Source organism: Rhodotorula graminis (assembly GCF_001329695.1).
Source record: "Rhodotorula graminis WP1 unplaced genomic scaffold RHOBAscaffold_10, whole genome shotgun sequence".
NCBI classification, from domain to species: Eukaryota; Fungi; Basidiomycota; class Microbotryomycetes; order Sporidiobolales; family Sporidiobolaceae; genus Rhodotorula; species Rhodotorula graminis.
Window position 1 is genome coordinate 365,959 of NW_017264937.1, and position 12,730 is coordinate 378,688.

General features: G+C 67.9%; 5 protein-coding genes across 5 annotated transcripts; 1 reads left to right on the top strand and 4 right to left on the bottom strand.

Moving 5' to 3' along the window:
- Positions 1-58: 58 nt before the first annotated feature.
- Positions 59-2,187, bottom strand: RHOBADRAFT_38166 (carbohydrate esterase family 4 protein; the record flags this gene model as incomplete). The annotated part of the gene is made up of 7 exons (XM_018413501.1): positions 59-678; positions 755-1,084; positions 1,154-1,232; positions 1,296-1,369; positions 1,441-1,552; positions 1,641-1,744; positions 1,814-2,187. 7 exons carry the CDS (start codon positions 2,185-2,187, stop codon positions 264-266), a joined length of 1,488 nt encoding a protein of 495 aa, XP_018269646.1. The 3' UTR covers positions 59-263.
- A 614-nt stretch (positions 2,188-2,801) lies between these two features.
- RHOBADRAFT_45559 (uncharacterized protein) lies at positions 2,802-3,425 on the bottom strand (the record flags this gene model as incomplete). Its single annotated transcript, XM_018414630.1, has 3 exons — positions 2,802-2,909; positions 2,976-3,131; positions 3,192-3,425. 3 exons carry the CDS (start codon positions 3,423-3,425, stop codon positions 2,802-2,804), a joined length of 498 nt encoding a protein of 165 aa, XP_018269647.1.
- Positions 3,426-4,628: 1,203 nt separating this feature from the next.
- On the bottom strand, positions 4,629-7,393 carry RHOBADRAFT_50037 (uncharacterized protein; the record flags this gene model as incomplete). The annotated part of the gene is made up of 8 exons (XM_018415285.1): positions 4,629-4,943; positions 5,005-5,280; positions 5,372-5,558; positions 5,654-5,951; positions 6,021-6,112; positions 6,182-6,292; positions 6,364-7,132; positions 7,194-7,393. The coding sequence occupies 8 exons, from the start codon at positions 7,391-7,393 to the stop codon at positions 4,663-4,665; spliced, it is 2,214 nt and encodes a 737-aa protein (XP_018269648.1). The 3' UTR covers positions 4,629-4,662.
- A 246-nt stretch (positions 7,394-7,639) lies between these two features.
- RHOBADRAFT_45561 (uncharacterized protein) lies at positions 7,640-8,208 on the bottom strand (the record flags this gene model as incomplete). Its single annotated transcript, XM_018414631.1, has 2 exons — positions 7,640-8,105; positions 8,168-8,208. The coding sequence occupies 2 exons, from the start codon at positions 8,206-8,208 to the stop codon at positions 7,640-7,642; spliced, it is 507 nt and encodes a 168-aa protein (XP_018269649.1).
- A 908-nt stretch (positions 8,209-9,116) lies between these two features.
- RHOBADRAFT_16906 (carbohydrate esterase family 4 protein) lies at positions 9,117-10,454 on the top strand (the record flags this gene model as incomplete). Its single annotated transcript, XM_018412342.1, has 5 exons — positions 9,117-9,225; positions 9,326-9,548; positions 9,603-9,661; positions 9,722-10,221; positions 10,296-10,454. Coding segments are annotated over 5 exons (1,050 nt in total), but the record flags the coding sequence as incomplete, so codon positions are not given.
- Positions 10,455-12,730: the final 2,276 nt, after the last annotated feature.

Here is a 12,730-nt window from a genome sequence, read left to right on the forward strand (position 1 = left end):
CGAACGCTTTCCTTCTCTCGAGTGTATGGCTCTCTCTCTCGTTCTCAAGGCGCACAGAGAACGAGTGAAAGTGTCTTTGTACGGGGAGGGTCTGTGCGGGGTCCGAGAGGGCGACGACAGAGCGAGGGGGCGCGAACAAGGCGACGACGCCGAGTGCTAGATGAACGAGCGCGCGATAAGGTGCGAGAGGGGAGGGGATATGCTAAGGGAACGACGGGCAGAGGCCGAGAGAGGAGAGGAAGAAGGGCGAGAACTGAGCCCGCTCAGAGCATGACGGCCATGGCGCCTGCGCCAACCGCACCCACGACCGCAGCGACGAGCGCGCCGGCGAACCCGCCAGGCTGCACGCGGCCCGCCGCGCTCTTGCCGCTCGCCTTGGCGTCGGCGGCCGAGCCGCCCGAGTTGGTCGCCGAGGCGTAGGCGACCGTGGCCGAGACGGACCCGGTCGCGCCCGTCGAGAGCGGGAGCGAGAGCGAGATGTCGGTCGACGCGGCCGTCGGGGCCGCGAGCGACATGGTCGTCGTGCCGCCGATGTACTGGGCAAAGTTCGGGTACGTGTAGCCCGGCTCGACGTAGGGCGCCGTGTTGTTGAGCGCGACGCCGACAGGCACGACGTGCTTGAACGCCGCCTTGATCTTGGGCAGGTACTCCTGGGCGAGGCTCATCGTGTCGTTGTTGCTGCGAGAGGGGCTCGAGTCAGACGCCGTATCTCGAGACAGTGCGAAAGAGGAGAGAGAGAGAGGGAGGGACGCACAGCTCATGGCTGAGGACGATCGTGCCGTTGACGCTGTAGGTGCCGTTGCCGGCGGCCTTGAGGATGTCGTTGTAGTTGGCCTCGACGGTCGCGCGCGAGAGCGTCGCGATCTCGTAGTCGAACGTGTTGTCCTCCCAGCCGATCGTCTGCATGCCGAGCGACTGGGCAATGTAGCGGATGCGGTCGTCGACGTCGCCGTAAGGCGGGCGCCAGCACTGGACCGTGACGCCGAGGACCTCCTTGATCGCCTTCTTGCTGTAGTACAGCTCGGCGAACGCCTGCTCGTTCGTGAGCGCCGTCATGTAGCGGTGCGACCAGGTGTGGGCGCAGCTGCGAGGAGAGAAACGAGGGTCAGGGCGCGAGTCGCACGACGTGAGAAGGGAAGAGCTGAGGACGCACATCTCGTGACCGTCGGCGAGGCCGCGCTGCGCCTCGAGGGGCCAGTCGACGACGTTCGAGCCGATGTAGAACATGGTGGCTGCATGAAAAAGGGTGTCAGGCTCGGCGCTCGAGAAGGCGAAGAGGCGAAGCGAGGACGGACCCTTCTGATTTTGCTGCTCGAGGTAGTCGTAGAACGCGTTGTGCGAGCAGTTGGGGCCATCATCGTAGGTCAGGCTGCAGTTCGAGAGCTGGTCAGGACAATGGACGGCGCGCAGAGAGAGAGAGAGAGAGAGAGGAGGACGCACCCCCAAGTGTCCGGCGTCGGGACGTTGTAGACGTCGGGCTTGATGCCCTCGCGCTTGGGCGTGCGGCACTGGCGATAAGTCCACCAGCAGTCAGGGTCCGTGGCACCGTCGTCTGCGGATAGGAGAGCGCGTGGGTGGGGGAGGGGGCAAGAGGTCAGCGCCGGGAGAGGAGGGAGAGGGAGCGGGCGGCAGCGACGCACACTGGACCGAGGCAAAGTCGCCCTGGGGCGTGCCCTTGGGCGCAATGTTGGGGATGCTGCTGTTGAGCGACTGGAAGAGCGCCGTGACGTCCGGCTTGGCGGTGCTGCACGCCCGCGGGAGGGGAAGGTCAGGTCTGCGAGGCGACCAGGGCTGGGCGAGAGGGGGGACGCACCTGAGGGACGCGATCTCCCAGATAGCCGGGAAGACGCCGTCTGCGATCAAGGCGCCGACTGGCGGGTAGTAGTACGGGGCGCACTCCTGCGCCGGGTCCTTGATGCCGGCGGCGCTGGCCTCGTCGGTGCGGGTGGCGGCGGCGGCGGTGGCCGTGGTGGTGGCGGCGGCTGCGGCCGAGTTGACGGCGGCACTGGCGGTGGTCGCAGCACGCGAGGCGACGGCGGACGAGGCGGCCGAGGCGGCGGCGGCGGCGGACGACGAGGCAGGAGCGCGTCGTTCGATGGCGGCGCGGCGGACCTTTGCAAACTCGTGCTCGGAGCCGCACGCGGCGGCCAGGGTGGCAGCAGACAGCAGTGCGAGCGTGGCGCGCATCGTCGCAGAGCTGGGTCGCGGGTGGGAGGTGGAGCGAGAGGCGAGGAGCAGGGTCCGCCTCGCTCGGCGACTCAGACGAGGGTCGCGCTAAAACCGCGTCCTCGCAGCAACCCTCGGCTTTGTTTGCGGCAACGCGAACAGCTCAGCAGCGTGAGCAAGGCATCTCAGCCAACGAGTGCAGCGCAGAGAGAGAGAGAGAGGCCGGCCAACCTTCTTCGCTCCGCGCTCGCCCAGCTCTCGTCTTGGACCTTGGCACGATCACGTTGCTCAGCTTGCGTAAGCGTCCCTTGCGAGCTGCCGCTCAGCGACCTCGAAAGCCGGTCAAAGCCAGCCTGCAAGACTCGCAGAATCGGACGAAAACGCTCACGCCGCCTCGAGAGGGACGAGACAAGTCGCGCATTTTCTGGTGCTCGCTCGCTCGCTCTGCTTGCTCGCGCTCAGGTACGACGACTTTACAGAGGACAAAGTACAGCGAACGACCGCGAGAGAGGGCAGAAGGAGGACAAGGCCCGGCGTCCACCGACCGGACACGTCTCGTCCCGCTCGGACCCTCGACCGCCTCGCACGACTCGCGCCCGCCTCGAGACTCGCCCGAACTTGAGGGCCCTCCTCGCTCAGAGCGGCCTGAGCCTCGTGAGCTTGTACTGCTCGGGATGACGAGCAGGGTGCGGCGCGAGCGAACGCTCAGTCCGCCCGCGCTCGTCGTCGCTCGAGGCGGGCTCCTGTGCGCAGAACGCAAGGTGTCATTCACGCTCGTGGAGAGAAGACTAAGGAAGCGAGGGACGTACACGCTTGGGCGACCTGGACCGTCTCCTCGACGTCGCGCGAGGCGATTCTTGTCCCCCTCGATGACGACGACGTGGTGCGCTTGTGCTCGAGCTCTCGTCGTAGAGCGTGTTCAGGGTCGGGAAGTGGTTGTGGGCCGTGTCGCTGTTGAAGGAGATCTGCAGGGAGGAGCAAAGTGAGCCAAATGCGAAGGAGGAAAAGGCAGAGAGACGGCACACCTCGGCGACCTCCATGGCGTACTCGTACGGGTTGGCTCTGATGACCTTGGCCCAGTTCTCCAGCTCCTCTGCCGCCGTTACAGCCTCCGCAGGGTCCCACAAGTGCCCCTCGGCGTTGACGAGCTCGCGCGCTTGCTGGAGCCAGGGCCGGATCAAGCTGTCCGGCGCCGTCGACCTGCGCCAGGCGCTGAGGATTGCTGTGAGTGCTTTCAAGCAGGCTGACGGGGTGGACATCGTCGTGCTGGAAGAATTGGAGAGAGAGGAGCGGGGGGAAAGGGAAGCGTTCGCCGCTGTGGGGTTCGCCTCGGCCGTTCGCGCTCCGCGGAAAGTCCGGCGGACAGACAGGGGCATCGTACTGTCCGTCCGAAAGCCTTCAGTCTGTGTCTGACGTGCGAGAGGGCGTCACGCGCGCACGCGTGAGGAGACGACGCGACTTGAGAAGGTCGCGCCATCGAAGCTTTCGTCCTCACACTGCGCGCCACGCTGCGGCTGTGGACACAGAGAGTCGGCACGTGCCATAGACTCTGGTCGAGCAAGCTCGCAAGCCTGGGATGGGTACGCCGCAGCGAGAGAGGCGGGAAGGCGCGTCGCTGCGGCGCGCGCGTCGTCCTCGCCTCGCTTCTTCTCCGGCTCTCGCCTCGTCTCGTTGCACTTAAGGCGCGCCGAGGGTCTCTAGGCATGCAGCAGAAAAGGCCCGAGTCGCTCGTGTTCTCCCCGAAGCGATCCGAGGCGAGGGTGAAGGAGGAGGACCGAGAATGTGACGACCCGAGTGCGTGTTGCGCGCGTCAGCAAAGTCGACCTTTCCTTGCTCGAACCGGCTCAGCCTATGGCTCGGTTCTACTCAAATGCCACCGCCCCGTGGACCCACGACGTCTCTGCCTTGCCTAGTCTTGCCTACAGATCTTCGTCGCCACAACGACACAGGAGTACAAGCAGCGCTAAGATTCGCTAGTCGGCTTATGGTGGCCCCGGGATAAGAGGTATCTCGCGCTCAGTACTCCGCCGTCAAACCACCACCTCACGCAACCTGGCCAGGTTCGCTCCTTTTTATTTTTGTGCCTTCTCGCTGCTACGTCTCGCTTTCTTAACCCGCTCGTCGGTCACGCTTGTTCGTGAGAGGGAGCGGCAGGGTCAACCTCTCTCTTACCGACACAGCGGCAGAGCGAAAGCCGAAAGAGCGGCGCAACTCGACGACTTTGACCTCGCCGGACGACTGTACTCGCGCACAGACCTCGACTCGGCTTCTCGCTGAGCAGACCACGGTACAGAGAGCGACGTAACGTTCTACGCGTACCGGCAACGATAGAGAGCAGGTCTGAGGAAAGGCGAGAAAGCGAGAGCGAGCGACGTCGCCTTCTCGAGCGCACAGACCCTCTCCCTTTGCCGTTCTCGCTCAGTCCTCGACTCGCTGCTCGCGCACCTCTCAGTGAGCCGGCAGGAGGAGAGGACAGCTTTGCAGGCTCGAGAGCGTCTACAGCAAGCCCGGCAACGCCGCGTCCTCGAGAAAGCCCCACCCGAGATTGTCCGTCAGGAGCGAGTCGCACCAGCCCTGCCACTCGGTCTGGAGGTAGTCGGGCAGCGCGCCCTCGGTTGCGTCGGGTGCGGCGGTCGCGGTGGTCCAGGTCGGGAGCGAGGGGACGAGCGAGGGCGAGGTCGGGACCGAGAGGGAAGGAAGGGGATCGGGCACGGCGAGGGATGTCGAGGGGACCGAGGTGGCGGCCGAGGGGGGCCCTGGCGCAGTCGAAGCGGAAGCTGTGTATGAAGAGAGGCCGTTAGTGCGAGACCAAGGAGGAGAGATTGGTCGAGGACGCACCTGACCCTCCTTCTCGCTCCTCGTCGCCTGCCGAACCCGCGCTCAAGCCCTCGCCAAGCCCGCCCGCCGCCGCCACACCCTCAGTCATGGACGGAGCATGCCGCCTCGCCGCCGCGCTCCACAGCAGCGCCGAGATCTTGTGCACCTTGGCCCTGACGCCGAGCGGGCCGTCCTGCGCCCACGAGGCCCAGCGAGCGAGCCCGTTGGCGACGGCCTCGATCGCGCGTAGGTTGCGCACGTCGCCGGTGCGCGTGTGGGCGAAGAAGTGGACCGAGGCTGTCGGCGGGCAGGGAGGGAGAGGGAGAGTGCGAGGATGAGCTGGCGCTCTCGCTCGAGCGAACGAGGAGAGGGCGAGAGCGGGACGCACCGGCGCGCATGAGGCTGTAGAAGCCGATGAACCACGTGTCGAGAGGCGTCTCGCCCTGCGACAACATCCAGTTGATCGAGTTCTCGGCGCGATTGACGACGGCGAACCACCGGGCGCGAGAAGGTCGGAAGTGCAGGTGGGCGGGCAGGAGCGCGTCCTGTTTGACGAACGGCGACAGGAAGATGCTCTGCGGGTACATGTCGAGAGTCAGTCTGGAAGGAGGAAAAGACAGGGGACAAGGAAGGGAAGGAGGGTGGCGGAAGTGGGAGGAAAGGGACGCACCTCGAAGCAGACGATCATCGAGTGCAGCATGCCCGCCTGGACCGTCGACTCGGACCCGGCGAACTGGAGCGCGTCGGGTACCTGCACGAGCCACGCATCAAAGTCGGCGAGGATGCCCTCGAGCTGGGCGTCGGTCGTCTTGCTGAGGCGGACACGGTTGACGGCCTTCATCGCTCGCTGCAGGAGCATGCACAGCTGGTACAGGGCGACGAGGTACGGGTCCGACTCGAACGCTGTCGAGCAATCGAAGCAGTCGTCGAGGTCGATCATGGACGGCTGCCCGGGCGAGGCCGAGTAGCTGCACGAGAGGGCGAGGAGTCGGTCAGTCCGGGTTCTCGTGAGGAGGGAGCGAAACGAGACGACGTACCAGGTATCGGTGATGACGCAGCACATCCAGACACGCATGCGCTCCTGCTGCTGAGCATGAGGAAGGTCGGTTGGCGGTTGACGATGCAGGCCCTGTTGGCGAGAGAGCGTGAGCAGACGCCTCGAGAGAGAGAGCGAGAGAGAGCGAACGACGGGACGCACCATGTCTTGCGCCATCCGAATGCCGCAGCCGGCGAGGAGGAACGAGCGCGAGCCGTTCTGGGTCGAGATCGGCCCGTGCGCCTCGCACGAGAGCGTCATGATGAGGAGCGCCTGCGCGCAAAGGCCGAGAGGATCAGTGCTCGTGCTCGCACATGGTCGAGAGAGGGTAGGGCGGGACGCACCTGGACGTTCTGCAGGCTCGCCGTCGCCCTCGGGTCGTGGATCTCGATCGCGGTCCGGAGAAACTCGCGCGCCGTGTCGAACCGCTCGAACGAGAACCTCCTCGACGACGCCGCGATGGCGCACACGGCGAGGAGCGCGACGGGCGACAGGGTGTCGAGCGCGCGCAGCTCGGCGACCGTGACGACTGGGAACAGGGGCAGGACGTGGTCGACAAAGTGCTGCACGAGCTCGAGGACGGTCTCGCTCGTGAGAGTGCCGAGCGGATGTGGCGTGTGGACGTGTGCGCGCTTGACGACGGTGCGCACCGAGCCGTCCGACGAGCGCCACAGGCCGTACTCTTTGTCGATGAGCGACAGGTCCTCGCTCCCTTGGAGCTGCGCCAGGAACTGCGTCAGGCTCGTCTCGCCGAGCATGCGCGTCGCCGGCGGTGACGGAGCGCGCTGGTCGGGCGACGGGCTGCGCTCCTGCATGCGCTTCGACACGCGGTCGACGCAGCGCGCGAGCATGTCGAGACCGTCGCTCGTGCCCGTGAAGCCCTTGGTCGACGCAGGCGACGCCGTCGCGGCGGGCGAGGTCGAAGTCGCTCCGAGCTTGGTGTCGGACCCGGTGCGCTGCAGCGCCTCGAGCTTGGCGCGCTTGCGCGGGTCGACCTTGGCCGGCCGGATCGTCTCGCACGGGGTGGACCGCTTGGCGCACTCGTAGCAGACGGGCGGGTGGCGCTCCTCGACCCAGATGCACTTGAGCTTGCGCGCACGACACTCGTCGCACCTGCGGAACGAGAGCTCGTCAGGTCGTGGCCATCCCGCTCGACGGAAGGAGGAGGACGGACGCTCGAAGTGCCTTCTTGCGCTTCTTGCCGTGCGGGTCGGTGGGCGCTAGGACAGGTGCGGTGGAAGAAGGTCCCACTGGCGGCTCGGCGGACAGCGGCTGCGGCGGGTGGCTGCTCGTGCTGGCGTGGGGCGAGTGCGAGGCCGGGACGGGGAAGGGTGTTCGAGCGCTCGACGGGTGGGCGTCGTAGGGCGGCTGCATGTTGCCGAGATGCCTGTCGAGAGGCCGCGCTGCTCAGCAAGGGAGCGGAGCGCTGTTGTCGGGGCAAAGCTGCGAACCGGCGGACCGTCCGACGAGCACGAGGCGATGAGGCCTTTCCTCTCGTTCCGACGGCTCGAGCGCGCTTCCAGTCTCTCGAATTGTCTCTGTCTGCACTCCCTGGAGCCTCGCGAGGCTCGAAAGACGAGGTTGAACGCGGTTGCAGCTCCTCGCGCCCCACTCGCCCTCTCACCACAGCTTCCACCAGCTGCGCCGCGGCGCCGGTGTTCCTCCCTGCGCCTCGACCTTGCCCACCCTCGCCTCTGCGAGCTGCGCCTCCAACCGCTCGACCTTGGCGCGCAGCTCGTCGCCCTGCTTGTCGCGCGAGAGGACCATGTAGGTGAGCTCGAGGGCGTAGTAGACGATCGAGCCGAGTGCGAGGCAGTGCAGCATGGCCGGGACGAGGTTGCGGTAGAACTCGCTCGTCGCGCTCCTGGCCTTGGGCTGCTGAGGCGGGCCTGGCGGCGGTGGAGGAGGTGTCGAGAGAGGGGAGGGGCCGACGGCGGCGGCGAGGGGTTGGCGCGGGTCGAAGGCGGGGGCAGTCGGTGCGGGCGAGTAGGTGCGTCGGTGCAGGAGCTGCCAGGCTGCTGCTGCGGGTGTGGGCGAGGTGCGGCGGAGCATGGTCGAGGTGGGGAGGGTCGACGGGGAGGGGACGCTGGGGGACGGCGTGGGCGAGTCAGTCGAGGCTGTGGCAGACTGAGTGAGAACCGTGCGCACCTGTGCGAGATCCCTCGAGCAGGCACAGAGCGAGCGAGCATGGTGGCCACAAGCCAACCTTCGCACGAGAGCTTCCTCCTCGCCTCGCTCCAGCCTCGCCCACGAGTCGCTCGACCGGCCAGGCTTTGGCTCGAGCTGCACTGCATGCGCACCGAGTGCGCCCAAGGCAGGCTGCCCTCGCCCTGCATCGTGGGAGCTGCGCCGCCAGCTCTTCCAGCTCCTCTCGCGCGGTGACGAACGACGAGCGGCCGGGTTGCTACCGAGGGCTGCGCTCAGGCGCCAGGCGCATGCGTCTCGAGCCCGAGGCGGAACGCGCGCCTCAGCTCGGAGGCGAGCGATCGCCCTGTGACCGTCCGTTTCGCCAAGCCCTCGGGTCAAGACCACGCGCCGGCCACTCGCTCCCTCTCCCTCTCTCTTGCTGCTGCGTGCTTCTCCCTCAAGCACCGCAGAGCTCGCCGACAGCTCCACTCGCGCGCGCGACCACCCGCAAGCCGACCTCGCCAACCCGCCCTCGCACCGCCTCCTCCTCTTCCTCGCTCAACCCACCTACACGACCGCCGCCGCCGCCATGCAGCTCGTCCTCCTCGCCGCTCTCGCCGGCACCCTCGCCTCGGCGCAGCTCCACAAGGCCGTCCTGCCTGCGCACGACCTCGCCAGGCGCCAGGCCACCGCGACCACCGCCGCGACCGGCTCTACCAGGACCGCCGCCGCCGCGACCCGCACCACGTCCGCCCCTGCCGCCTCGAGCGGTGTCCCGACGGGCGGCAGGGTCTCGGCAAAGCCTCTCGAATCGCTGTGAGTCGTCGTCGCTCGCGCCCCCTCCTCCTCCTTCCCTCCCCGAGGCCCCCGCACTCGCCAAGAGCGGGCCCTTGTGGACCGCGACGCGCAGCGCCACGAGCCCTACACGACCAGGACGCGATACTGACCATGCCCTCGTGTGTGCGCGCGCAGCTCGTCCATCGGTACGACGACGACGGCCGAGGCGACCCAGGCGCTGCCGACCACTTTCGCCGCGGGAGCGACACCGCCCGTCTCTGGAGCGCCCACCCTGCCCAACAGTGCGTCCCTTCCTCCTGCCTCGACCCTTCGTCCCCTAGTCGCGACGCGAGGACCCGCCTTCGAGACGGCGGAGCTGAACGAGCCTTCTTTCGCGCGCAGTCGGCACGCTCAACCCGGCCAACTACCCGCCGCTCGACCGCCTGCCGCCGACCGACTCGCCCGAGGTGCAAGAGTGGCTGTCGCAGATCGACCTCGCCAACGTCCCCGACTTTTCGCCGACCGGCCTCAACGGCTGCGCCAACTCGACTTTCAACGCCGAGGCGCTCGCAGAAGCGGGTTCTGCTGGACGGTGTTGGTGGTCATGTGGCGGATGGGGCGTCTCGTCCCCTTTCTGGGCCGCAGAGAGCTCGTCCTGACTCTCCTCGTCCGCCTGCAGCACTCGCGCGACCGACATCACCTACTGCCCGAGGAAGGAGGACTGGGGCGCCTCTTTCGGTCCGTCCAGCTCTCTCCCTGTACCTATTCGAGCCATCCCTGACCCCTGTCGACGCACAGATGACGGCCCATCGCCGTACACGCCGCGCCTTCTCAACCTTCTCGAGTCGCAAGGCCTCAAGTCGACCTTCTTCATCGTCGGTTCTCGCGCCATTTCCCGCCCCGAGATGGTCCAGACCGAGTACATGCTCGGGCACCAGCTGTCGGTGCACACATGGGCGCACCCGGCCCTGACGACGCTCACGAACGAGGAGATTGTCGCCGAGCTCGGGTGGACGATGAAGGTCATCAAGGACGTGACGGGCGTCACGCCCAACACGTTCCGCCCGCCGTACGGCGACATCGACGACCGCGTGCGGTACATCGCGCTGCAGATGGGCCTGCGCCCGATCATCTGGACGACCTACAACAACGACGTGTTCGACACGCGCGACTGGCAGATTGGCGGCGGCGTCGTCACGGCGCCCGATGTGTACACGCGCTTCGACACGTTCCTCAACCAGGCGTCGTCGAGCTTGTCGTCGGGCTTCATCGTCCTGGCCCACGACCTCTACCAGCAGGTCCGTCCATCTCGCTCCCTTCCTCGTCCCTCGTCTGCCTCTCGAGCCGATCTGATCCGTCTGCACGCTCGCAGTCGGTCGACCTCGCCGTCGATTACATCCTGCCCAACGTCATCAACGCCGGCCGGCTCCAGATCAAGACGATCGCGTCCTGCCTCGGCCAGTCGCTCGAGCAGTCCTGTGCGTCCCTCCTCCCCTTCTCTCGGCATTTCCTGTTCCTGCCCTCTCACTGACGCTGCACTCCCTCCTCTCGCAGACATCGAGACGGCCAACTTTACGTCGGACGACCTCGTCCAGACGACGAGCACCGTCGTCGGCGCGACGGGTTCCGGCTTCGTCTCGGGCGTCGGGCTCATCGCCGACCCGACGGCGAGCGCGAGCCGTGGCAGCGAGGGCACCTCCTCGAGCGCAGCGGCCGGCTCGAGCTCGATCTCGGGCTCGCGCTCGGCGTCGAGCGGCGGTCCGGCGGCGAGCCAGAGCGCCGGTGGGTCGGGCGGCACGAGCGGCGGCGCGCTCGGCGCGCAGGTCGCAGGCGCGGTCGTGCTCGGTGCGGCGCTGGTCGTCGCGCTCCTGCAATGAGCCCGCTCGTCGCCGTCGAGGAAGACCGTCTCGTCCTCGACCTTGTTCCGCTTCCAAGTTCTCTCCCTCTCTCTCTCGTCTCGCACGTAGTAGTACAGACACTGCATCTCTCGTGCAACCTCTTCACTGTGCGAGCGGGTGCGAGAGCCAGGCTGCAGAGAGTTGGGAAAGCGCACTCTTGGCCGGTCGGCCGACGCGTCGAGGAGCGCGAAGCTGCGGCCTTCTCGCACCGTTACGGCCGCTCACGAGCGTGCCAGGGCTCTGCGCAAGGTCGACTGGCACCACACGCCCTCGAGCACACGCCCACCAGTTCGGCAGCCGCTTTCCGCTGGCCCGCACGACCCCTCGCCCGTCCTCCAACCCTCATCGCCCGGCGCCCTCTTCTCACCCTCACTCGACCTCGCGTGCGCCGCCAGACCAGCCCGACACGCCCCCTGCATGGGCACACAACTCCCGCCGCGACCGACTGGACTCGCCACCCCCGCCAGCTCGTTGTCGAGCCCACCCCTCCCTCGCTTCACCTCCTCGTCGCTCCGCCCGACCCGCGCACCCCTTCCTCCACCCGCACCACCATCCGCTCGTCCGGCGAGAAAGGAGTCGCTGCGGGCGCAGGGCACCGCCGGCGAGGGCCCCGCACCGCCAGGCCCGACGCAGGACGCGCAGCTCGAGGCGGTGCTCGAGAATCGGCGGCGGCAGGGCGTCCCGACCGCGTCGACGCGGCCAGCTCGACCGCCGCAGCCGGCTCATGTGCAGCGAGGGCCCGTACAGGCGGCGGGCGGGGCGCAGGCGGGACCGTGGCGCGCTGCGGCGGGCGACGACGACGACGACGACCTCGTCGGCGAGCGCGAGGTGCTGCGCGAGCATGTCGCCGCCGGCCCGGCCGGCGACGACGTCGCCCTCAACGTCGGCAAGGTCGACCTGTCGCGCATGACGTCGACACGGCGGTACATGGCCGAGCTGGACGAGGACGACGAGCCGGGTCCGGGCGAGGGCGAGGGCGACCGGGCGACGTGGCACTCGGGCGCGTGGGAGAGCGAGGCGAGGGACTCGATCGCGAGCCTCGAGCCGCTCCAGAGCGGCGGGTACGGCGGCGGCGCACGAGGGAGGAGTCGGCTGGGCCCGCCGAGGGACAGTGCGCTCACGATGGGCAGCGTCGACGGCGACCCTTTCTCGTACTCGGTCCGTCTCTCCTCCATCTTCTACTCTCAGGAGAGCACATACTCACGCTTATGGCGTGCAGGTCTACGCCACACTTCCTTCGCCTCGCGACTCGGCCTACGTCTCGGACGCCGCTCCTCCGCCACGACCTCGTTACACGCCGAGCCCTCCAGCCGCTCTCGATGCACGTTCCTCGGGCGCCACTATGCCTGTCGTCCGCATCGGCCCTCCCTCGCCGACGACCGACGCGTTCCTGCTGAACCCGCACGACTCGGCCCTGTGGTCCGAGGTCACCACCGTCCCCGCTCCACCTCGCCACCCTCTCGCCGCCTCGGCACCGGCACGACCAGCCCTCGTCGACTCGCCTGTGCATGATCTCGCGCCACCGCCGTCGCTCTCGCAGAGCACCGGCCGGGTCCCGTCGCAGGTCTACTCGGCCAAGAACTTCTCGCGCCCGTTCATGGCCCACTCGCCGCCGCCCGCATCCTCGACGTCGGCCCCGCGAACCCTCCCTCCCCTCGCTCCTCCTCATCGACGACCATCGAGCCCGCGGCTAGACGCCGCCGACGCGACCCTGCCGTCCCCGCTCGACCGGTCGTCGTCGCTCGGGCACGACTCGCTGTTCGAGCGCTCGTCGAGCATCGGCCACTCGAGCCAGACGAGCCACAGCACGCACGTGCCTGTGTGGGGCGACGCCGGGCGCGCTCGCCTGCAGGACGAGGCCAAGCGGGCGATCGCGCTCGCGAGGGACAAGAGCCTGCGGGCGGCGGCC